Here is a 25,040-nt window from a genome sequence, read left to right as displayed (position 1 = left end):
GTCTCATTACCTAATCTAATTCCCGCAGCATCACCCGATTTAATTCGACTACATTCCGTTATTCTCGTTTTGCTTTTGTTGACGTTCATCTTATATCCTCCTTTAAAGACCATGTCCATTCCGTTCAGCTGCTCTTCCAGGTCCTTTGCTGTCTCTGACAGAATTACAATGTCATTGGCGAACCTCAAAGTTTTTATTGCTTCTCCATGGATTTTAACTCCTACTCCAAATTTTTCTTTTGTTTCCTTTAGTGCTTGCTCAATATACAGATTGAATAATATCGGGGAGAGACTACAACCCTGTCTCACTCCCTACCCAACCACTGCTTCCCTTTCATGTCCCTCGACTCTTATAACTGCCATCTGGTTTCTGTACAAATTGTAAATCTTTCATAAAATCTTAAAACAATACGAGCTCAAGCATAACCTCAGGTAAGGAAAAGATAGATTGTTACTGAATATAAAGACGACACGTTAAGTTGCAAAAACGTACAACAAAAAGACAGTTACAAATCAGCTTCTTCAGGAAAGCAAACAAACAAACAAACTAACTCAAACACAAAAAAACACACACACACACACACACACACACACACACACACACACACACACACACACACACACACACACAACATCATTCACACAAGCATGCACACCTGACCCACGCATGACCGTCATCTCCCACAGCTTGGACCAGAACGCAGGTGTCATGTAGAACAGAAGCAGCAATTTTAAAGGGGCAGAAAGTGATAGCAGGAAACAGGTGTGGGAAGACAGGAGCTTGTCTGGCACAGTGTGCAGGGACTAGATTGCCAACATGTGCAGCATTGAGAGACTATGGGGCACAGAGATGGGGAAGGGAGGAAAAAAGAAGAGGAGTGAGGAAGGGGAAATACAGGCGGGAGCATTGGTAGTTGCTGCAATCACTGCACAGAGTGTTATAGAGGTATGGATATGACTACAAACCATCTTTCCACCAGTAAGAATGGCCACCGCCAAATAGTGCCCAAGAGCGAGGTAGACAATCCGGTGCAGCTGAACGTAACACGCTTGATTTCAATGGCTGCTCCACTATCCAAGTCTCCTGGATACTCCCCTCTTTCAGCAGCTTTTCTGAACTGTGCAGACAGGGGTTATCCTTACAACACATTATCTGCTTCCAAAATTATCCCAGTCTCAATCTACAATAACCCACTGTCACCACACACTCCACTGAACAGCTTCCCCCCCTCTCTGTCCTATCACCTCCTCCCTATTCTCATACCCTCATCCTTTTTGTGTGCTGCCCTCTGGTAACACACTTGCCTGGCTTTCCCTTTCCCTGCTCCTCTTCTTTTTCACTCCCCAATTCCCCCCTCCCTCCACTCCCCCCCCCCCTTCCAACACTGCACCTTTTGGCTGACCAACCCCTGGGAGCTATGCCAGGCAGCACTCTCTCCCACCCTCCTGTACCCTGCTGTCCCTTCCCTGCCCTCCTCCAGACTGCTGCTTCCATTCTATGTGACAGTTGCATTCTGATCCGAACCGCCGGAGATAGTGATCATGTGTGTGTGAAGCATCCTTGCTTGTATGTATGAATGTTGTTTGTGTGTGTGTGTGTGTGTGTGTGTGTGTGTGTGTGTGTGTGTGTGTGTGTGAAGGCTTTGGCTGAAAGCTAATGTGTAACTGTCTTTTCATTGTGCCTGTCTGCAACTCCACGTGCCATCTTTACCACGAGTAGCAATCTACCTTTACCTTATATTGTTGATAAACAAAAATAATGGCTATCCTGAAACAAAAAAAGTGTAGTGACAGGCCAGAGTGTTATTTGTCTCACTGTGTTTCAAAGTGTTATAAAGGGCAGTCAAATGAAAATGAGACAAATGGAGTAAAGTAAGTAGATTGTTTATTATTTCAAAAGTAATTGCCATAACTCTTAACACATTTATCCCACTGTGAGACAACACAGTCAATGCCTTCATTAAAAAATGTTGGTAGTTGCCTACAGAATTTTAGTCTATTGGTGACGTGATACAAAACAACAATTATGAGGGAGAAGCCCATGAACTCAAAACAAGAAAGACGGAAATGACTCATCCATTGACTTCAGTATTAATAAAATAAGCGAACAGCAACCACTTACAATAGAGGACTGGCACTTGGTCCACAGAAACATCTCCTGCTGTTCTTCTAATGAGAGGATGCACATTCACACACACACACACACACAAACACACAACCACAGTGAAACCCAAATGTACACACTCAAGGTAGGGACAATATTGATTATTATCAATTATTAAAAGCAGTTGCCTTTGTAGACAGATGTGGGGAAGGGGTAGGAAAAGATGCACAATGCAAGGAGGAGGTAGCAGGGTAGTGTAAGGTAGGTCTTTTCTCAAATGGCTCAACAGCTACACAAGATGGTAGAGCATATAAAAGAGAAAGAGAGAGAGAGAGAGAGAGAGAGAGAGAGAGAGAGAGAGAGAGAGAGAGAGAGGGGGGGGGGGGGTAGGAGAAGGAAAGAAATGAGAGGACAGTAGTTATGAAGAGGAAGGCAACGAGGGAGACAGTAAGGGAGAGGACAGGAAAAAAGGGAGCAAGGGAGGGGGAGAAGGAGGGAGGGGGAGGGGGAGAGGGAGAGGAAGGGGGAGAGGGAGAGGAAGGGGGAGAAGGGGGAGAGGGGGAGAGGGGGGAGAGAGAGGGAGGGAGGGAGGGAGGGAGGGAGGGAGGGAGGGAGGGAGGGAGGGAGGGAGGGAGGGAGGGAGGGAGGGAGGGAGGGAGGGAGGGAGGGAGGGAGGGAGGGAGGGAGGGAGGGAGGGAGGGAGGGAGGGAGGGAGGGAGGGAGGGAGGGAGGGAGGGAGGGAGGGAGGGAGGGAGGGAGGGAGGGAGGGAGGGAGGGAGGGAGGGAGGGAGGGAGGGAGGGAGGGAGGGAGGGAGGGAGGGAGGGAGGGAGGGAGGGAGGGAGGGAGGGAGGGAGGGAGGGAGGGAGGGAGGGAGGGAGGGAGGGAGGGAGGGAGGGAGGGAGGGAGGGAGGGAGGGAGGGAGGGAGGGAGGGAGGGAGGGAGGGAGGGAGAGCCTGGATAGCATAGACGGTAATGAAGAGTGATGGGAGAACACAGTACATGATCTGCATGGGGAAGGAGTGGTATGGACAGAAAAGAGAAGGGAAAAGATAAGGAGGTTTAGACCAGAGTGACTGTGAGAGTTCAGGATATGCTACATTCTTGCAATTCCCCTGGTCTGAACCTCTACTAATTTGTTCCCCAGTGCCCGACCTTACCTTTTGCATTCTCTCTTCCGTCCACATCACTCCTTCCCATGCAGATTGTGTACTGTCTTCTCCCACCACTCTCCCCACCCCTACATGTAGGCACTCGTTTGCTAGGGAAGTGATTCAGTGTGCACTAGGCTGGGATGCTGCACAGGTGAAAGGAGTTACTGATCCATGTCACACTATGGGTGTCATCAATATGTGCATTTCGCGCTGCTGTTTTCAAGTTCATTATAAACACAGAAATCAAGAGTTGCACTGGAGTAGGTGTCACAAAAAATAAACTGAAAGGAGTTGTGTCTATATCTATTCTAGATGGATCCTGCGTATTTGTAGGTTGTAATTTTACTTTTAGTATTGTTAATAATGATATCTTCTGTCATGGTAACATTTGGTTCACTGTTACTTTTGTTACGAACTTGTAGTAGTGCTCCTCCAGTTGCTGGATAGGACAGTTATGATTCTCTTAATGTGACTGCTTATCACACCTATCTTATTGGCGGGTCTTATTATTATTCTGATAAGGCCTCATGGCAGCATGGAGACAAAGTCAGACGCACTGATACAGTCATTAGATGTATGCTCAAGGAATTCACTTAACAGTCATAGTGTCTGGCCATATACGAGATCAACAACTGTAGCCTTGAGGTCTTTCTTCATGGATGTGCCGAAGCCTAGAAGCACACTTGCAAATGCCCCTGTGCAATGTTGCAAATCATGACATCTTAATGCTGCCTTCAACTGCTGGTGCAGTCATTCCACAAGTCCATTAGTTGCTGAGCGATGAGTTGTATCGCAGATATGCAATACAGCTTAGGTGTCTAGGAGGGTGGCGAGAACTTTAAACAAATATGAATCAATTCTTCAACAGGCATACCAAAATGGGCACTACATCATCAAAAGAATGTGATTGCCACAGTTTCGGCACTCTTATTACTCTTAGGGAAGGCTTCTAACCAATGCAAAAAGCGATTGATGGCTATATGGCAGCAAGTGAAACATTCTGATGGCGGCAACAGCCCAATTATGTTACACTCAGATCACTGATTAGGTGGCGGAAATATGCCATGTGGCACTTTGATATGTCAAGTTATTTATTCCTTTGGCAAGCCAAGTCACTGGTGCGAAAACAGTTTGCAATCTTTGTCCATACTCAGCAACACGAAAATGCACTTCACAAGTTCAGACTCCTTGATGTGCCAAACAGTGTAATAGGTGTGGTGGCTTAAGAGTTCTAACAGTAGGTGGGCAAACGGCCATGTCTTCACCATTGAAACGTCACAATTCATTCACATGTTTGTCAGTAATACTGGAACATGTGGAGGTGCAGGCTGGTTGGTTGCTTCATTAATATGCATAGCTATGAATTGAGGTGATGTGACTAAGTAAGAGCTTCATAGCTGATTGCAGTTGATTGTGGATTGCAGTTGTAATGATTTTGGTTTGAGAGAGAGCACCTGTTGGAACATTCAAACCACCCCCAACATAAATAATGTATCATAAATTGGCGGATGTAATGTAGGTAGGCATATCTGTCATGGTGACGCCTTGTCTGGTTTCTGAGAAAGGCAAACATCAGTGGCTTGTAGTTGAGGACCAAAATAAACAGCTGACCTTCGAGCATGTGATCAAACTTTTTTATGGCAGCATATGTGGTGTACAGCTTGTGATCGTATTTCAACAAGTCTTGTTGTCCTTCTGGTGAAAAATGCAAAAATTTGCTAACACTGTTCTATTTGATGTTTTAGTATGGTGGCATTCACTGTTGCCAACATGCCCACCACCAAAGCGAGAGGGGCCTGGGAGACAGAATGCACTAACAACAGAGCTATGGTGATGTCGGCAAGATTTAGCAACACCTCTGAACAATTCATTTAATGGAGCTGTCAACAATAAGTGGTTGCGTACAAAACTGTGATAGACATTTATTATGCCTAGGATCATTGCAACTGCCAAATCATGACCAGCCATGGGTATCTGATTATGGCTCCAACTTTCTCTAGCGGCGGCCAGATTTCTTGGACCAGGCTGTTCCAACAGTGGCCCAGGGAGGAGGAACACACTGGAGCATTCACTGCAGCAGATCGGACCCCGTCTGATGGGGGAAAGCAAATTCACTACTCCCTGACCACATTAAACCACAGCTGACACAACAAGCAGTGTTCAATGGCAACTATAGTCAGTCGTGGAGGTCCTCAATTGGAGGCTACACTTCTATTTCTTGAGAGGGATGGACATCCGAAATGCCTTGTATGTCACAAAGTATTTAATTCTACTAAGAAGTACAACACACAGCATCATTATACACATTTTCATGCAGCCCATTACGAGTAGATAGAAGGCAAAGCATGCAAAAAGCTTGTGGCTGCACTTAAGAATGGCATTCATTGAGATTTAATTAGCATATTTCAAGTACTGTAATGTGTTTATACTTTTCAGATAAATGGCAGTGAAGAAAATGGTACTGAAGCAGCAGTTCGTGCAAGCTTCAAAGTCACTCACATTATAGTGACTAGTGGCAAGCCATTTTCTATGAGACCTCTCATAAAATCATGCATGGTAGCAATTGCAGGATGTTTGTTTCTAAGGGAGCTGCCGGCAACTGAAGGGATTTGCCTTTCGAAGCCAACAGTGCCTCATTGAAACCTGGACCTTGCAGTGAATTTAGACGCACAGCTCACGGAAAAGCTGAGAGCTTTGTTGCATTTTCACTAGCATTTGACAAAAGCACAGATATATGTCACTGTGCCGAACTTTCAATATTTGTGTGCGGTGTCAATATGGTGCTGCAAGTAACTGAGGAACTCTTGGATGTGGTACCACTCGATTGCACAGCAACAGCAGTAGATATTCTTAAAGTTGTTTGTGGACCGATGAACAATATGAGTTTGCCTTGGACTAAGCTCCACTCTGTAGCCACAGACGGGGCACCATGGATGGTCGGGTATCGTCATGGTTTCACTTCTTGTTCAAAAAATAAACTCAAGAATGAATTCAGAAAACATTTTGACTGTTCATTGTTTAATTCACCAAGAGGCACTGTGTGCTCAAAAAGTGAAAACAGGTGATATACTGAAAGATGCAGTCAATTGTGTGGGTTCTGTGCATCACTGCAGTGTCAGTCACCACCAATTTCAATGATTTGTGAAAGATATGGAAGCAGAGTGTGTGGATATACCTTACCACAGCACAGTTTATTCACTGAGTCAGGGAAAAGTTCTTGGTGTTTTCTTTGCCATTCATGAGAAAACAACTCTATTCGTGGAAATAAAGGGGGAAGAAATTAGCTGCCTGAAAGATTTAAAATGGATATCAGACCTAGCAGTCTTAGCTGACATAACTATGTGGCTGAATAATTTAAATCTGTCATTGCAGGGAAAAGAGCAGTTAATAATTGACATCCATGACCTAATCAGAGTGTTCATAGAAAAGTTACATTTGTTTGAGAGGCAGATGGGTGAAATAATTTTAACATTCTTAAATTGGCTGTCTTCTTTAAAACTACATGAAGGTACAGTTTCGGCAGTTGTCTAGTCAAGATATGACAGCTCATCACTTCTTTTGAATCAAGATACAAAGAGCTTGTAATTTTTGAAATGGAAACGCAATTTTTCAGCAGTCCTTTCTTGGTTTCACCTTATGATTTACCACTGTCACTTTAATTGGAAGTTATTGATCTGAAAAATTCAACTTCACTAAAAGACACAAACTACAATACGCTAAACCTGTCATGGTGGTATTGTTCATCACAGCAAAAAACATTTCCCAAGATCCATAAAAATCCTGCACAGATCATGTGCATGTTTGGATCTACATATACTTGCGAGCAGCTTTTCTCACCAATGAAAGAAATAAAACCCAAGGAATGATCTATTCTTCATGATACGACACTGATGGCTATCCTCCACATTACCGATGCGAACACTTTGACACTCAATATTTCCGATCTTGTTATGAAAAAAAAAGTCTAATTTCAGATGCCCAACAAGCATATCCAATTTCTTTTAAAACAGTTGTTTCTTATTTATTTCCGTAACTTCCTGTTTCCCCATGGTAGCATGCCACTATGTCGTAGGTGCTAAGAGTATGAAATTGGCGATCATACGAGAGGCAGCAGGCAGATAAAAAGACTTTCTGTGCCACCTGCTGTGCCATGCACCGCCATCCCATTTGACTGTTCACAGTGAGCAACAATGCTCTGTGGAGAAGGGAGCAGTCCGCAGTTGAACACAAAGCTCATGAGCTGCAACAGCCTGCCTTGGACATTGGTGGTGTATCCAAGGAATTGCACCTCTGTCACAGTGAATATACACTCCTGGAAATGGAAAAAAGAACACATTGACACCGGTGTGTCAGACCCACCATACTTGCTCCGGACATTGCGAGAGGGCTGTACAAGCAATGATCACACGCACGGCACAGCGGACACACCAGGAACCGCGGTGTTGGCCGTCGAATGGCGCTAGCTGCGCAGCATTTGTGCACCGTCGCCGTCACTGTCAGCCAGTTTGCCGTGACATACGGAGCTCCATCGCAGTCTTTAACACTGGTAGCATGCCGCGACAGCATGGACGTGAACCGTATGTGCAGTTGACGGACTTTGAGCGAGGGCGTATAGTGGGCATGCGGGAGGCCGGGTGGACGTACCGCCGAATTGCTCAACACATGGGGCGTGAGGTCTCCACAGTACATCGAAGTTGTCGCCAGTGGTCGGCGGAAGGTGCAAGTGCCCGTCGACCTGGGGCCGGATCGCAGCGACGCACGGATGCACGCCAACACCGTAGGATCCTACGCAGTGCCATAGGGGACCGCACTGCCACTTCCCAGCCAATTAGGGACACCGTTGCTCCTGGGGTATCAGCGAGGACCATTCGCAACCGTCTCCATGAAGCTAGGCTACGGTCCCGCACACCGTTAGGCCGTCTTCCGCTCACGCCCCAACATCGTGCAGCCCGCCGCCAGTGGTGTCGCAACAGGCGTGAATAGAGGGACGAATGGAGACGTGTCGTCTTCAGCGATGAGAGTCACTTCTGCCTTGGTGCCAATGATGGTCGTATGCGTGTTTGGCGCCATGCATGTGAGCGCCACAATCAGGACTGAATACGACCGAGGCACACAGGGCCAACACAAGGCATCATGGTGTGGGGAGCGATCTCCTACACTGGCCGTACACCTCTGGTGATCGTCGAGGGAACACTGAATAGTGCACGGTACATCCAAACCGTCATCGAACCCATCGTTCTACCATTCCTAGACCGGTAAGGGAACTTGCTGTTCCAACAGGACAATGCACGTCCGCATGTATCCCGTGCCACCCAACGTGCTCTAGAAGGTGTAAGTCAACTACCCTGGCCAGCAAGATCTCCGGATCTGTCCCCCATTGAGCATGTTTGGAACTGGATGAAGTGTCATCTCACGCGGTCTGCACGTCCAGCACGAACGCTGGTCCAACTGAGACACCAGGTGGAAATGGCATGGCAAGCCGTTCCACAGGACTACATCCAGCATCTCTACGATCGTCTCCATGGGAGAATAGCAGCCTGCATTGCTGCGAAAGGTGGATATACACTGTACTAGTGCCGTCATTGTGCATGCTCTGTTGCCTGTGTCTATGTGCCTGTGGTTCTGTCAGTGTGATCATGTGATGCATCTGACCCCAGAAATGCGTCAATAAAGTTTCCCCTTCCTGGGACAATGAATTCACGGTGTTCTTATTTCAATTTCCAGGAGTGTACAGTTCAAAGGGCTAATAATTAGTCCCTGCTAATGGAGGTGGTTGCAGATTTGCCACAAATGCTCCACATGGTTTGATTTTAAAGCAGACATAACCAAAATATTGTCGAAGTACAAGCAACAAAAATGAAGGCCGCGCATTATCTCATCCACAGAAGTTTGGAATGTTTGAGCAGCATTACATAATCTGAATGGCATTCTCACAAACTCAAAGAAGCCACATGGCTTTGTAATGGTAATTTTGGCTATTTCTTCAGGAGCAATAAGTAACTGTTGATATGCACATATTAAGTAAACAAAAGAAAAGATGTGTTTGCTGTGTATGTTGTGTGCAACATGTTCAATGTGTCCCACATCTGTCAGGGATTGTCCTCTGATTGAGTTGTTGGTAACCATTGCATGGACACAATATGTTACTCCTCTTTGGTATGGCTTGTAGTGGTGCTTCCCAGCTACTGTTTGAAGGTTGTCAAATCTTTTGTCAACATGGACAAAAACTCTTGCTTCATTACCCTCCACTTTTCAGGTGTTAATCGATGAAGCTGGGCAAAGATCAATGGTTTTAGGGTAGTGAGTCTGTTATGTATCGTGGTGTGTTCTACATACCTTAGCATGGGCGTATGTTTGGTAAGTTCTGGGAACTGTTTGAGAGGTTCTATGTATGGATTTTCATCTGTGATAGTAGGTACTGTAGTACCAGTGATACAGCATAATTTTTCTTGGCTGGTTAAATTAGTAGTAGTATCAAAGAGACAGTGACACCCATATTCTGATAAAAGACCATAAAATGACAAGAAATTGGTCCATAGGATGGTGTATCCCATATCCTCCACTATAAACTGCCATTCAAACTAAGGTCGTAGACCTAGATTGGTAATAGTGTAACACAACGGAAATTTTGGATTGAAGATTCATTGGTGGTGAAAAGGCAGTGGTCATCACAGCAGTGACATGGTAGATGTGTAGCTGGATACACCGACACCTCAGCTCCAGTGTCTACTAAAAACTGCTACTTCGTATATTGCTCTGTGACAAATAGGCAACAGCTGCCATTGGAAGAACCATTCGCCACCATCACTGATTTCCTGCCACATTTCCATTTCATATGGAGGGTTGCATTTTTGTGATACCAACAGATCTTTGTTGCTGATGGCAATGGAATGTGCCTCCTTGATAACTGGAGTCACTGTGGTTGGTGGCAGGAGCACCACATTTGCAAAGTAGTGACTTGTGCCATAAGCTTGGCAATTTGTCCAAGGAAAGACATGAGGATCACAACAGGAGTGCCATCTATCTGTGAACCTATAGCTGCAATGCTTGTGGTATGATACATTTCTGAAATACAATCTGCAGTCAAGATATCCGATGCAAACCGTTAATATTTTCTGCACATTAGGTTTTAGGCATGGCAGCTATATATTCTGAAGTATGTCATCATTGAAGGTGTTGCTCAGCAGTGTCCACAGGTAGAGTAACAACTACGAGGGGGCATGATCTCCCATCTCTTCTGTGTTGCCTTGGACTGTGATAGGCAGGTGATTACAGCATTCTTAATCATTCCATACTGACTGGGCCATGGCAGTGCAGTGATTTCACATTAATAACATCCAAATTTCATTAGCAAAAAGATGTTATGAACCATTTGTATCAAGCAAATAATTAAAGACAAAATCCTACCCATATTGCAGTAATATTCCATTACCTAACCTTTTTACCAAAGACATAACATGCAATGATATGCTAATCTTCGAAATAGCATGGGATGATATGATAACCTCCCAGTTTAAAATCCTCCCTTGAGCTCTCATAGACAGCTTCTGCCACTTGCCACACTGACAAAAAAAAAAAAAAAAAAAAAAAAAAAAAATTCTTAAATGGTGTGAAAAAAATTACACTTCACTGAAACCAGTTAACCAGATAGATAAAAAATCTACTTATCAAATAGCTGTAGATGCAGAAGGAAATAGAAAGCTACAGAAACTTATGTCACAAAACAACAAAATGCTTCACCTGGCAAAACAGAGGGATATTCTCAGGAATGGGTCAAGAGTTACAGCAGTGCATGGCAATATGGTAACCAATGCAGACAAACAACATATTAATAACTACGGAAAATAAATTGTACGATCCTTGCCTTTAAGAGAAACCCACTACCTAGCTATCTTATCATCACTTATTTGGGCTCCATAACAGCACATGGAAAAATTAACACTTAGATCATCAGTTCAATAGCAGTAGTGTCCAAAACTGAATGCAGACAATGTGATTGCTGTGACAGATGCAAACTAAGCTGTTGACCCTGCGCTCACAGCTCCAGGCTATGTTGGCTTCCATCACACAGCTAGAGGCCACTGCCAAGGGACATCATAGTGGGGGGTCAGACACGGATATGAGAGGGGGTCAACCACGTCCCATGTGTCACCCGATCGGTCCACTGCTGTGGTCGCCCGGGTACTGCCTGCACTGTGGTTGATCCCTCACCCGTGGTTGTGTGGGAGATCATTCCAAAGTCTGGCAGACAGCGAAAGACTTTCTGAGGGGCTGATCATAGAGCCTACCCAGTTCGTTTGACGAACAAGTTTTGGGTGTTATCTGAGGCTGACGAAGTCTCTGAGCTGGATACAGTCGTCCACCCTGTTCCAGAGGAAGCTTCTTGACCTGCAAGGTCTGGGCATTCACCGAGAGTGGGTTTGCTGGTAGTTGGTATCTCCAATGTTAGGCATGTAATGGGAACCCTTAGGAACATGGCTGCAAAGGAGGGGAAGGAAGCCAGCGTTCACTCCTCGTGCATATCGGACGGGGGGGGGGGGGGGTCATCTGGATGTGGAAAGGTGTTTCTGGATGCCATGAAGAGTACAGAGTGCAGCTAATTGCAGGTGGTGGACCATGTCAGTACAAATGGCTTGTGTCACTTTGGACCAGAGGAGATTTCTCTCTGGTTTCGGGTGGTTGGTGGAAATGGTAAAGACTGCCAGTCTTGCATGCCAGATTAAGGCGGAACTCACAATTTGCAGCATCATCGACAGACCCGACTGTGGTCCTTTGGTGTAGAGCCGAGAGGGTCTTAATCAGAGGTTCAGGCAGTCCTGTGACTGTGTAGGCTGCAGATTCCTTGGCTTATGCTACACACAGGGAGTGGCTACAAGGGCAGCAGGGGCTGTCTGGATGGGACTGAGCAGGTTAGATGATCTCAAGAAACCACAGAATGGACATCTGTCTAAAATGGGGCAGGTAAAACACAGTAAGGTAGTTGTAGAAACAATTGGTATTATAGTTGTAAATTCTCGTAGCTGTGTTGGTAAAGAACCAGAGCTCCAAGCCCTAATTGAAAGAACTGATGTTCAAATAATTATAGGTATGGAAAGCTGGCTAAAGCCAGAAATGTGTTCAGCCGAAATTTCTTCGAACAATCCAAAAGTTGTCAGAAAGGGTAGATTAAATACAGTTGGTGGTGGAGTATTTATTGCTGTCAGAACTAGTTTACCTTGCACTGAATTTGAAGTACATAGTTCATGCGAAATAGTATGGGTAGAGGTTATACTTGACAATTGGACTAAACTATTAATTGGATCATTTTACCAACCCCCCCGACTCACAAGATATAGTTGCTGAACAGTTCAAAGAAAATTTGAGTCTCATATAAAATCCGTACCCCTCTCATACAATTATAGTTGGTGGTGACTTCAATCTACCCTCGATATGCTGGAAAAATTACACGTTTAAAGCCAGTGGCAGGCATCAAATGTCATCAAAAATTGTACTATATGCTTTCTTAGAATATTATTTTGAACAATTAGTTCATGAGCCCACTTGAAGTGTACTTGACCTCGTAGCAACAAATAATCCTGGACTAATATGGAGTATCATGACAAATACAGTGATTAGCAACACAAGGCAGTTGCTGCTAGGCTGAATACTGTAACACCAACTATCAAAAAGAAACACACAGTACATATATTTAAAAAAGCTGATAAAAATGCTCTTAACACCTCTTTAAGGGACAGTCTCCACCCCTCCAGATGTGATAACATAAGCATAGAAAAGATGTGGAATGATTTCAAACAGATAGCATTAACAGCAATTGAGAGAGATATACCACACAAATTAATAAGTGATGGTACACAAAACGGGTCAGATCGCTGTTGCAAAAGCAACAAAAAAAGCATGTCAAATTTAAAATCCCCAAGATTGACAAAGTTTTGCAGAAGTTCTAAATATAGCATGTACTTCAATGTGAGATGCTTTTAATAATTTCCACAATGAAACTCTGTCTACAAATCTGGCAGAAAACCCAAAGAGATTCTAGTCATACATAAAGCACACCAGTGGCAAGACGCAATCAATACCCTCAGAGTTATTAAACACAGTTTTCCGAAACTCCTTCACCAAAGAAGACGAAATAAATATTTCTTAATTCCAATCAAGAACAACTGTCAAGATGAGAAACATAGAAGTAGATATACCTTGTGTGGCAAAGCAGCTTAAATCACTCAATAAAGGCAAGGCCTCTGGTCCAGATTGTATAACAGTCAGGTTCCTTTCAGAGCATGGTGATACAATAGCCCCATATTAAGCAATTATATACATTCTCTCATGGAAAGTTCAATACCTACAGACTGGAAAATTGTTCAAGTCACACCAGTACCCAAAAAAAGGGAAGTAGGAGTAATCTGCTGAATTACACTAACATCGATTTGCAGTAGGGTTTTCGAACATATACTGTGTTCGAACATTATGAATCACCTCGAAGAAAATGATTTATTGACACATTGTCAGTACGGCTTCAGAAAACATCATTCTTGTGAAACACAACTAGCTATTTATACTCATGAAGTAATGTGTGCTTTCAACAGGGGATATCAGGTTGATTCCATATCTTTAGATTTTCAGAAGGCTTTCGACACCATTCCTCAAAAGCGTCTTCTAACCAAACTGCATGCCTATGGAATGTCGCTTCAGTTGTGTGACTGGATTTCCTGTCAGAAAGGTCACAGTTCCTAGTAATAGATGGAAAGTCATTGAGTAAAACAGAAGTAGTATCTGGCATTCCCCAAGAAAGTGCTATAGGGCCTCTATTGTTCCTGATCTATATTAACAATGTAGGAGACAATCTGAGTAGCCCTATTAGATTGTTTGCAGATGATTTACCATCTTGTAAAGTCATCAGATAACCAAAACAAACTGCAAAATGATTTAGACAAGATATCTGTATGGTACTAACAGTGGTAACTGACCCTGAATAAAGAAAAGTGTGAAGTTGAGTACTAAAAGAAAGCCGCCAAATTTCGATTATGTGAAAAGTAACACAAATCTTAAGGCTTCAAATTCAACTAAATACTTAGGGATTACAATTACAAGTAAACTAAATTGGCACGATCACATAGATAATGTTGTGGGTAGAGCAAACCAAAGACTGTGATTCATTGGCAGAACACTTAGAAGGTGCAACAGATCTACTAAAGAGACTGCTTACACCATGCTTGTCCACCCTATTCTGGAGTACTTCTGTGCGGTGTGGGATCCACATCAGGTGGGACTGAAGGATGACATGGAAAAAGTTCCAAGGAGGGCAACTAGTTTTGCACTGTCGCGAAATAGGGGAGTTAGTGCCACAGAAAGGCCACGTGAATTGGAGTGGCAGTCATTAAAACAAAGGCATTTTTCGTTGCGACAGGATCTTCTCATGAAATTTCAATCACCAGTTTTCTCCTCCAATTGCAAAAAATTTTTGTTGCACCCACCTACATAGGGAGAAATGATCATCACAATAAAATAACAGAAATCAGGGCTGGCACAGAAACATTTCAGTGCTCATTTTACCTGCATGCCGTTCGAGAGTTGAAGGTGGTTCATTGAGCCCTCTGCCAGGCACTTTATTGTGAATAACAGAGTAATCATGTATTATGAATAGCAGAGTAATCTGTAGATGTAGACGATATACATGCTAAAACAGGCTTAGTAATAAATTGTGGCTGGAGATGGTAACAAGGAATTCCAATGAAAAACTATTCATAATTATGAAATTACTAAAGTATAGGAATTAGTATAGACTGCTACTCACCATATACAGGATGCTTTGAGCGACAGACAGGTGCATTTAAAAGCAGACTACACTACCAGACAAAGTCCTTCACACATTCATATAAGCACAATTCTTACACACATGGCCTTAGTTGTCTCTGGGCACTGAGGCCCATCTGTGGCTGAGCTTTTAAATGTAATTTTAAATGTGTCTGCCACTCAGCAAAGCATGGTGTAAGCAGTCTCTTTAGTGGATCTGTTGCACCTTCTAAGTGTTCTGCCAATGAATAGCAGTCTTTGGTTTGCTCTACCCACAACATGAATAGCAGTCTTTGGTTTGCTCTACCCACAACATGAATCACAGTCTTTGGTTTGCTATACCCACAACATTATCTATGTGATCATGCCAATTTGGTTTACTTGTAATTGTTATCCCTAAGTATTTAGTTGAATTTGAAGCCTTAAGATTTGTGTTACTTTTCACATAATCGAAATTTGGCAGCTTTCTTTTAGTACTCAACTTCACACTTTTCTTTATTCAGGGTCAGTTGCCAAGGTTCGTACCATGCAGATATCTTATCTAAATCATTTTGCAGTTTGTTTTGGTCATCTGATGACTTTAAATACATCTACAAACAATCTAACAGGGCTACTCAGATTGTCTCCTACGTTGTTAATATAGAGTAGCAATCTGTCCTAATTTATATTGTTGTTATTCCATCTCAGGTCCACCCGCTCAGCTGAAAGGTAACGAATTTGCCTACCAAGCAGCCGGCCCGTGTTCGATTCCCAGCCAGGTTGGAGAATTGCCCCACTTGTGGACTGGATGTTATGTTGTCCTTATCACCATCACCAACACGCAAGCTGCCCAATGTGGCATTGCCTGAAATAAGGCTTGCAACTCAGTGGCCCAACTCCCATGGATAGGGCCTCCCAGCCATCAATGCCACACAATCGTTTCACTTCATTCCATCTCAGATATTACATTGTTTAATTACTGAATTAGATAGACAAAATTTGTCACGCAATGGCACAAGATGATGTGTGTTTTAAATTACTCGGTACAGTCTACTTCATTGTTTAATTTACTTGCTCCGAGATTTTGTATCAGTTCTGTATACACACAAGCAAGCCATAAATGTGCCATATTATTTGTCACAAATAATGCCAACACCTAATAGATATATGTAACAACTGCAAACTGATACAACTACTCCTACTACTTACTATTCCCTTACAATTTTTAGGTTACTAATAAACTGTGACTGTGAGTTATTACAAGGTGGCCTTCAGTTTAACAGGTAGGCTAAATAAAAATATGTTTAGAGAAACAAATAGATGAGGTCATTCCAGATGTACAGTACACCAGTTAGCTTATAGCTGCTCCACAATTTTTCTCTCTTAATGAATAATTATGGAAACCATTAACATACCTGCAAAAGGAGTTCCTGGCCAATACGATGTTCAAGCATCCTCATGACAAGATGTGCTTTCTTGCGCAAAACTTCAAGATATCTTGGAGACATGGTATGTAGATTACGAATGGGAAAATAAAAGCCCTGATCACTGTTTAATGTCCGAACTGGTGGTGCTGGGGAAGTAACAACTGATGGAATGGGAGCTGGAGCCTGGCTTGGGTCAAGCACAATGCCTCCAAAGTTCTCCTCATACTTTACAACTTCTTGCAGCTCCTGAAATACAATTCAAATACTACACAACTAGAAGAGATCAGAGGAGCTATTAGACTATATGCATTAATTAATTCATAATGTAACTTTCAAGAAGAAGATGACAAAAAAAAAAAACGTTTAGAGAACACTGGACTCCATATTTTTCTCATGTTATATTTTATTCAGTATATAGACACACTAAAACATCAGTTTTGTAAACCTACTATGAGTACTGATTAACCATTTGGCACTCTGATCCAAAGTAGATAACAAAACTTTAATTTTTATATAGGTCTGTTCACAGAAATGAACACGGACAGACTGAACCTTTAGTAATGTGAAAGATAGGTCTGCTCTCTGGGAGCAGGGACAAAAAGGTAACGAAAATGTGTTAGGTAGTGTAAGAATTAGGAAGTTCTCGATCACTCAGTTATTTTTTATCAGCCCCCCCTTCCCCAGATGGCACCTATTTTTTTGAAATTCAGTTATTGTTCTCTGCTACAAAGTTTAGATGTTACAAACTGTAAAATCTTTCAAGTTTCATCTCCAACAGAGACTCTTCTCTGACTATATAGATAGATGTGGGAATAGTAAACTTTACAAAATTATGCAGTATTCCACATTTCATTAGGAACACAATGTTATCCTAATTACTATGTATTCAGGACATATTTACCCACAAGGCTAATGTAACTGCATATCAGGATTATGCATGTACTCACGCAATAAAGATAGTGACAGCAAACAGTAAACAAGAATTATAAAACGTGAACAACAAAACTATTTGTAAAATGATGTTTTGTATTAATAATTTCCTTGGATTTGTAACAACTTGTCCTGAATTATGTTGAGCTCTGCGAAAGATCTCACATATGAATGTTCCCACTAGCCAATGCAGGCATTAACATATTAACTCTGTCTTCAGCAGCACATCACAATGTAGAAAGTTCACAAACAAGCTAAAAAATGTATGTAACAATTTTAGTTCATGACAAATTTAACCTTCTGCTCACATTTACACATCACAGTTTTAACGAACAATTACAAACTTAGCATAGCCCATTCTAAAAGCCACTAATAATAACTGAAGACAGCTATAGACTCAAGGAACAAGCTGTGTTCATGCCTGAATCACGAAGTGCAATTGGCTTCGCACTTCATCTGATACACATAGGAGAGGCAAACAACAAATGTGTCAATTAACATTATATAAGACTCCACAAACTGTACCAAACATGAGCCCACAGGGTTTCACCTGTCCAGGCATTCTGTCTATTCAGATAGTGTAGGATACATATATTGCAATACTTTTGTTTAAACAGTGAAAACAATTTCTCCTGCCAAATGCCACATCCGGTGGTAGGACTAAAACTGGTTGTATACGGATTTGCAAAGTATCAAGTTCAATGGTTATATGGTTCTAAAAGTGTAATGATTCAAATGTTATGCTGAAAGCCATATTTGCTGTAGTCAAGCAATAGACTGAAAGCTTTTAGAGTAGAGTGAAAAGCACTTCGTGCTGTGAAATGTTTCTACAGTGCCAGTAAACACATTAGCTTGCAGAAATCTATGCACTCGTTTACTTTTTAATCTGTCATCAGGTGTAACATTCATGCTTTGTATATGAGCTCAAGAATGTTCCTGTTAGTTTCCTGTTTTCTCTGGTTCAGAAGCAGCACAACACATCTCCTTAGAGTAGGAAATCAGTTGCAAGAAAGTTGTGATGGATATGATGATGGCAGATAATTGTGTGTTTATATTTTTTAGAAGTGCAATATAATGTGTTTATACTTTCTAGAAGTGTTTAACAAGTTTCATGTTCTTATTATATAATTGATTTTACTATTTTTGCATGATGTTTGCTACTTATGTGTTGTCTTCTTTCCAAATATATTGGGCTATGTGGCTAAGGCAGAATGCAGTGGACTTGCATTCGAGAATAGTGGGTTATCACCTGGCTATCCTGACTTAGGTTTTCGATGATTTTCCCAAGTTGTTATAGTGAATGCTGGGATGGTTCCTTCAGGACCATGGCTGATTTCTTACCCTATTCTCACATAATCTTACCCTACTTTGAATATGTTTCTATATGCATATTACTTCCATAATTTATCCAACATTTCCTTTATTGCTGTGGCCAAGGGGCAAAGGATGAACAAATTAATAAATAAAGCAACTATTTTAAATTTTTTAGAGTAAAACAGCCCACATCAATAAGCTATTTAAGTATTCTTTGATTAAAAATATTTTTAATATTCATCACAGGTACAGAAATTGTAAGTGGAAACCGTTAATAAAGAGGAGTTTGTCTTTTTCTGAAAGTGAGTCAAAATTGAATTGCCTTCTAAGAAGCAATATATAGTCTTCCTTCAAGCAATACCAGTAAAGTTAAGTGTGAGACACAGGCAGATGTGATTCCAGGTAAGTGAAGAAAGCTTGCAGTAAATTGTTCTGACAAGGGGACCTCCCCATCGCACTCCCCTCAGATTTAGTTATAAGTTAGCACAGTGGATAGGCCTTGAAAAACGGAACACAGATTAATCGAGAAAACAGGAAGAAGTTGTGTGGAACTATGAAAAAAATAAACAAAATATACAAACTGAGTAGTCCATGCACAAGATAGGCAACATCAAGTGTAGTGTGAGCTCAGGAGCGCCATGTTCCCGTGGTTAGCTGGGGCAGCTACTGAACGAGAGGTCCTTGGTTCAAGTCTTCCTTCGAGTGAAAAGTTTACTTTCTTTATTTTCACAAAGTTATGACCTGTCCATTCGTTCATTGACATTTCTGTTCACTGTAATAAGTTTAGTGTCCGTTTTTTACGACCGCACAGCGAAACTGTGCGATTAGTAGACAAAAGGACATGCCTCTCCAATGGGAACTGAAAACATTTGATCGCAACATCATAGGCCAACCGATTTCTCCACAGGAAAACATGTCTGATATATTCTACACGACACTGGTGACGGCATGTGTGTCACATGACAGAAATATGTTGTTGACCCACCTAACTTGTACACTTGGCGAATGGGTAAAAAGATTCTTCTACCTTGCCCGATTTATGTTTTCTTGTGGATGTGATAATCACTCCAAAAAAGTGATGAAAACATAACGGATGGACAGATAATAATTGTATGAAAATAAAAAATTAAACTTTTCACTCGAGGGAAGACTTGAACCAAGGACCTCTCGTACCATAGCTGCTCACGCTAACCATGGCGCTCCTGAGCTCACATTATCGTTGATGTCGCCTACCTTGCGCATGGACTACTCAGTTTGTATATTTTGCTTTTTTTTTCATAGTGCCACACAACTTCTGCCTGTTTTCTCGATTGATCTGTGTTCAGTTTTTCAAGGCCTATTAACTGTGCCAGCTTATAACTAAATCTGACGGGGGTGCGATGGAGAGGTTCCCTTGTGAGTGTTTTGTCCCAATTTGAGTGGGCCACTACAAGTGCTGCTAATAGGATATCCAATGGTAAGTCTGCGTCAGCAACAAGCTGGGGTACATATTTACGTGTTCTTTAGGAATCTACAGAACCAGCAACATCTTAAACTGAAAATTGACTTAACAGACGCTATGTTTAATAAAATTGCAACAATAGGTATCACATAAAATCCACCACCATGAGATACCCAAAAAACTTACAGTGAATATAAATTATTGGATGATATTCTGTCGACTGGTTGCATACTGACTGCAAACAAAATCTTCTGCACATTGGTGTCATATTTGTGCATTATCACACCAACAAGAATATAAAACAAGAATTACTTATGTGAACTTACTAACAGTTTCACTATTTGCTGGATGTACACTGTATTATACGAAAGCTTATACTGGGGGAAGGTAAGGACTAAACAAAAATTTTAAACAACTCTATGCTTCTCTACTGTGCTGTATTAATTTTTGGGTTGGCATAAATATAATAGTATGAATTATTTCAATAATCTTATCACGCTGTCTGTACCAGTTTAAAAAAAAAAAGAATCAGAAATGCATCATCAGCCAGAGTGCACTATGAAAGACACTTATGGTGTTGGCAGCTTTTCCCTTGCATGCTGCTGCTGGTATAGGTTCATGAGATGAATCACAGGAAGTCAACATGACAAATCATGATTGGGATGTACATTGAGGTATAATAAGATGTAAGTAGCCACTGTTCTCATTTCCAATTTCCCACAGTTCTTAAATTTCAGCAAAATCAGAAATGAGACATACAACTGTGTATCTCAAGGTACGCCCCCCCATGGCAACCTCACCTTTGAGTTGCGATTCATTGGCTCTGCTGACCCACAAGGGAATTATCACATCCCAATGGAACCAAAGCCTTGGGCTATACTGCAGATCAATCTAGCACAACAACCAGGCTTTTTGCTGTCACATTCACTGTATTTATCAACTCACAATTAAACTGTCACATTCCAACATAACCATGCCTCCATCTTTGCTACAAGTCAGTTTGTGAACATATCTTGGTATTTTTAGTGACCAAAGATATATGAAAACCAATGCACAATCTTAAAATTCATAATAAACAGACCCGTAAAAGTTATTCTGGTGCTCTCATTATTGAATACAAGTGTAATCAATCTGCATCTTCTGTCAAAAGAAATCATCACATTCAGCAATTCTCATTGCCTACCTTATACCTCGCCCAAGTGGCTACCACCAACGTCAACGTATTGTTAAAATCTGTAAACAATACAAGATCCGCCAATAATGTAAATTTTATTCCAAAAAAGGAATAATACAAATTACACCACTGGCTGATAAAACAAAATTTATCTTTAGCAGCGTACGGTATGTCATGTTGTATTTGACTTCTGCTTCATACCATTGCATTACATTCAATAAGATTGTGGTTTCATTTAACTAATTCCTTAATAATAAATTGGTTATAAAATGTCATGCAAGTTAAAGAAGCTGTAAAGTTAACTATATTAATTTCAGGAGTAATTTGAAAAATGGCTCTTACAGACTGTATCCATTCTCTATATTCATTGTTTCCAAAACACTTTTTTGCGTAAAGGCTGCATAAGTAAGTGGATATGCCTTTTGGCAACCAAGTGTCAGACCAATTTTGCATTGAAATAAAGCACCCAAAGAATTGCTCTGCTATAGCCTGTGCCATAGCCTTACGGGTAATATATGTTTGATCTATGATTGCAGGTGAATGAAGTAAATTTGTACTGAAATAAAGAAAAAATGAGAGAATGTTAATTCACATTCAGTGACAAGGTATGTAAACATATTGCACACACAAGAAACCTAAAATTAGGCCTATTACGATTTTAGTATGTTAACTGAACATTATTACCTCAATATACTCATTGTAGCATATGCAGAAACATCTTGATCAACTTCATCAACAAACACTTGCTTGTAACATGAATATGGGTAACGATTAGCCAGTGTTTCCTCATAAAATTCAAATGCTTCATGCATGTATCTAGCTGAAACTTTCAGCGAAGGCATCAGCTGAGGTAAACAGAAGTGTGTAACCTCATGCATGTAGGGGTCAACAAATATTTCAAATGGCCTGAAAGAAAGATTATTATTTTACATGTCACTGTCAGAGTTATTTAGGCTCTGTTTTACAGCTTTGAACATTGCTTGTTAATTGTTTCCATAAGCTTGAATTCAGTGTTATAACAGGATTTACTAGTAATCAGAGAAAAAACAAATGAACGGCAATAATGACTACTAATTACAGGCCTTCTTACTGCTCACAGATCATATGTCATATTGAAATATAAGAAACTGTTCACCGTGAAAGAACTCTATTATTGATTAAGGCAATAAATGTATATCGTATCTGACACATGATGTCTTTGGGATCCATGAGCACTTTAACTAAAATGGAAAGAAAATAAAACTAAAAAAGGCACCATCAGGGTCACTTGCAGTGTTCCATTTCAACTGCGGGTTTCAACTTGTAATACACATCATCTTCAACTCCAAGTACCTGTCACTGCAAAATGCAGCGTGTTGACATGCTAACAAGCTCCACTTCAGAGAATAGTTATATGGATTTGTAGATGTCAAGTATTATGGGTTGGAAACAGAAATTTAAATAAAACATAACAAATGACCCGACAAAGTTCTTTTTCACATAATGTATATCATTAATGCAATATAAATCACATAACACCCCAGCATAAAAGGATACAGTGGAAAATGTGACATAAGAGTGCTACATACAGATGAATGGCCTTCTCAAAATATACAAATAAACTAACTAGATATAACAACACACAAGACACTACAAAGAAGATATATTACATCAACTTTCATCTTTTTATGCATGGTTTACATACCCTACAGCGAGTGCAATGTTGGGTGCACAAGCTGGAGTGGACAGTACATAGTGAAATGTCTTCCGCCGCATGTCTGGTGTGTATACAACTTCAATAAGATCACCGCATGATACTGCAGTCATACTTTCATCAACTGTGAATTCTAGTTTCCAAGTGCAAGGTTCTGCATAACTATCAACGCAGGGAAACCATAGACGTGATGAATTCTCATGTCCATATGTGAACATATGAGCTGCTCGCTAAGAAACAAACAAATTAATGACAGTCATATGTCAGAAGTGTATCCTATAATTCTATTTCGTGAACTAGAGTTTCATTGCTTAGAAAATGCTTTGAAGTAGTCTTTTTAAATAACTGACCTCTGCCAATGTTCCTTCAGTGTCTGGGATGACGAAATGTACTCCACCCTGTGGCTGTTCCAGAGAAAACTCAATGCCAACTCTAAGGCCTCTCCCTTCACCAACCAACTGACTAGCCTCTGGAGGGATACTAATAATAAGTTCACCTGCATTGTTATCAGGATCAATCTGTTGTGCAGCTGCCAGGTGAGCAGTAGAAAAATATTCCAGGGTTCTCCTGTAACACCAGAGCAGTAAATTAGTATGTGTGAAATGGGCACAGTGAACTGGAGGTATGAAGGATAGTAGACTTACTGCTTAGAATCCCCCTGACAAATATCCAAAAATGGATCAAAATACTGGAAAGGAGCTTCAAAGGAATCGTTCAAGAGGACGCGATAAATGCGACATTGTTTTGCATTCAGTTTAATATGCTTTAAATTATCTTTCGATGGAACTATGGTTAATTCCGAAAATCCCTGTACAACAACAAACAACACTGTTATTGGAGTTTAAGTATACTGAACTGATATTCATAAGTCATTTATTTTTTCGTACTTACAATTATACTTTGTCTCTGGAAGTTGATACCTGTGAGGCTTACAATTTGATGAGCTGTAAAGGTAAAAATAAGATTATCTACAGTGTTCCACCGGAAGTAATATTGTTGTATGTATGAGGGTAAAGTATACTTATAATTTGAATGGTCTTGATTTGTCGGCTGTCTTCTCTTTCTTCATTGCAACTGTTACGCTTTAAAACCTACCGTATTACAACAGTGTACTGTCAACAACTTGTTTGTAAATACTCATAATTTGAATGGTCTTGATTTGTCGGCTGTCTTCTCTTTCTTCATTGCAACTGTTACGCTTTACAACATACCGTATTACAACAGTGTACTGTCAACACCTTGTTTGTAAACAAACCCATACCGTCAACGATCTGCCATTACCAATCAACATCTTTGGAAAGCGCATTAACAGGCGTCTGAAGCTAGCGAAATGAGGGATGCTCAACTACCGGACCTTTCGATAGATGGCTCTAGCGCGTGCCGGCCAAAGATCATATCATTGAGTACCTGTCATATCTGAATTGGCAAAAAACGAAGTATCAAAACACGGATGAAAATTTTTTCGTTCATAAGTCATTTACATTGGATGTTCTAGACATCCACACATCAACATAATGAAGTGTTTCTAATCCAACGAGAAAAAACAGTGACAGTTCTGCTATGAAATTCGAGTGCGTTTCGGAAGTTTGACAAGCTGACCTATAAATTGTTTACTATTTGTTTTATGAGTGCTTTACTTTTTTGCCCGTTTTAAAACACTATTTAAGGTTCAGTGGAGGTCAACAAATTACCTTAATTGCCAAAGCTTTTAACAACAGGTATAATTCGGAAAAATCAAGTGTGGAAAACAGTGAAGACGTCTCTTGAAAAAAAGTTGACATCGTTTGCTTAGGGGTATCTTCACCGACAACAAAATTAAAACTGAACTATTAAAGTAGTACTTACGTATAAATGTAACAAATTGTTATTTTCCTAATCTGAAGTGATGCATTACCGACATTGCAACACGCACTTACGAATTTGGCTTTCTCTTTTATCAGAAATTTAAATGCGAAGATTTTATCAGCGCCTGTACGTGGCATGGTATATTTTAACTGAGTGATACGGTAGAAGCACCTGTTTTTGACAGTGCTTCAG

General features: G+C 41.1%; 1 protein-coding gene across 3 annotated transcripts in view; it reads right to left on the bottom strand.

The window, feature by feature from the left end:
* LOC126270716 (transcription initiation factor TFIID subunit 2) overlaps window positions 1–24,347 on the bottom strand; it is a 133,061-nt gene extending 108,714 nt beyond the window's left edge. The window contains exons 1-8 of one of the 3 annotated variants that reach the window (XM_049974094.1): window positions 24,025–24,347; window positions 23,895–23,947; window positions 23,648–23,811; window positions 23,354–23,570; window positions 22,995–23,233; window positions 21,995–22,216; window positions 21,653–21,866; window positions 16,440–16,697 (exon numbers count right to left, since the gene is read on the bottom strand). In XM_049974094.1, the coding sequence (XP_049830051.1) occupies window positions 16,440–16,697; window positions 21,653–21,866; window positions 21,995–22,216; window positions 22,995–23,221 (921 nt within the window). In that variant the 5' untranslated portion in view covers window positions 23,222–23,233; window positions 23,354–23,570; window positions 23,648–23,811; window positions 23,895–23,947; window positions 24,025–24,347. Of the gene's footprint in view, window positions 1–16,439; window positions 16,698–21,652; window positions 21,867–21,994; window positions 22,217–22,994; window positions 23,234–23,353; window positions 23,571–23,647; window positions 23,812–23,894; window positions 23,950–24,024 lie in introns of all 3 variants that reach the window. The other 2 variants (XM_049974092.1, XM_049974093.1) reach the window with 2 other exon arrangements.
* Window positions 24,348–25,040: the final 693 nt, after the last annotated feature.

The sequence above is a fragment of the Schistocerca gregaria genome, chromosome 1 (assembly GCF_023897955.1).
Source record: "Schistocerca gregaria isolate iqSchGreg1 chromosome 1, iqSchGreg1.2, whole genome shotgun sequence".
Lineage (NCBI taxonomy): Eukaryota > Metazoa > Arthropoda > Insecta > Orthoptera > Acrididae > Schistocerca > Schistocerca gregaria.
The sequence above is the reverse complement of the archived record's forward strand: the minus strand, read 5'-3'. Positions and strand labels throughout refer to the sequence as shown.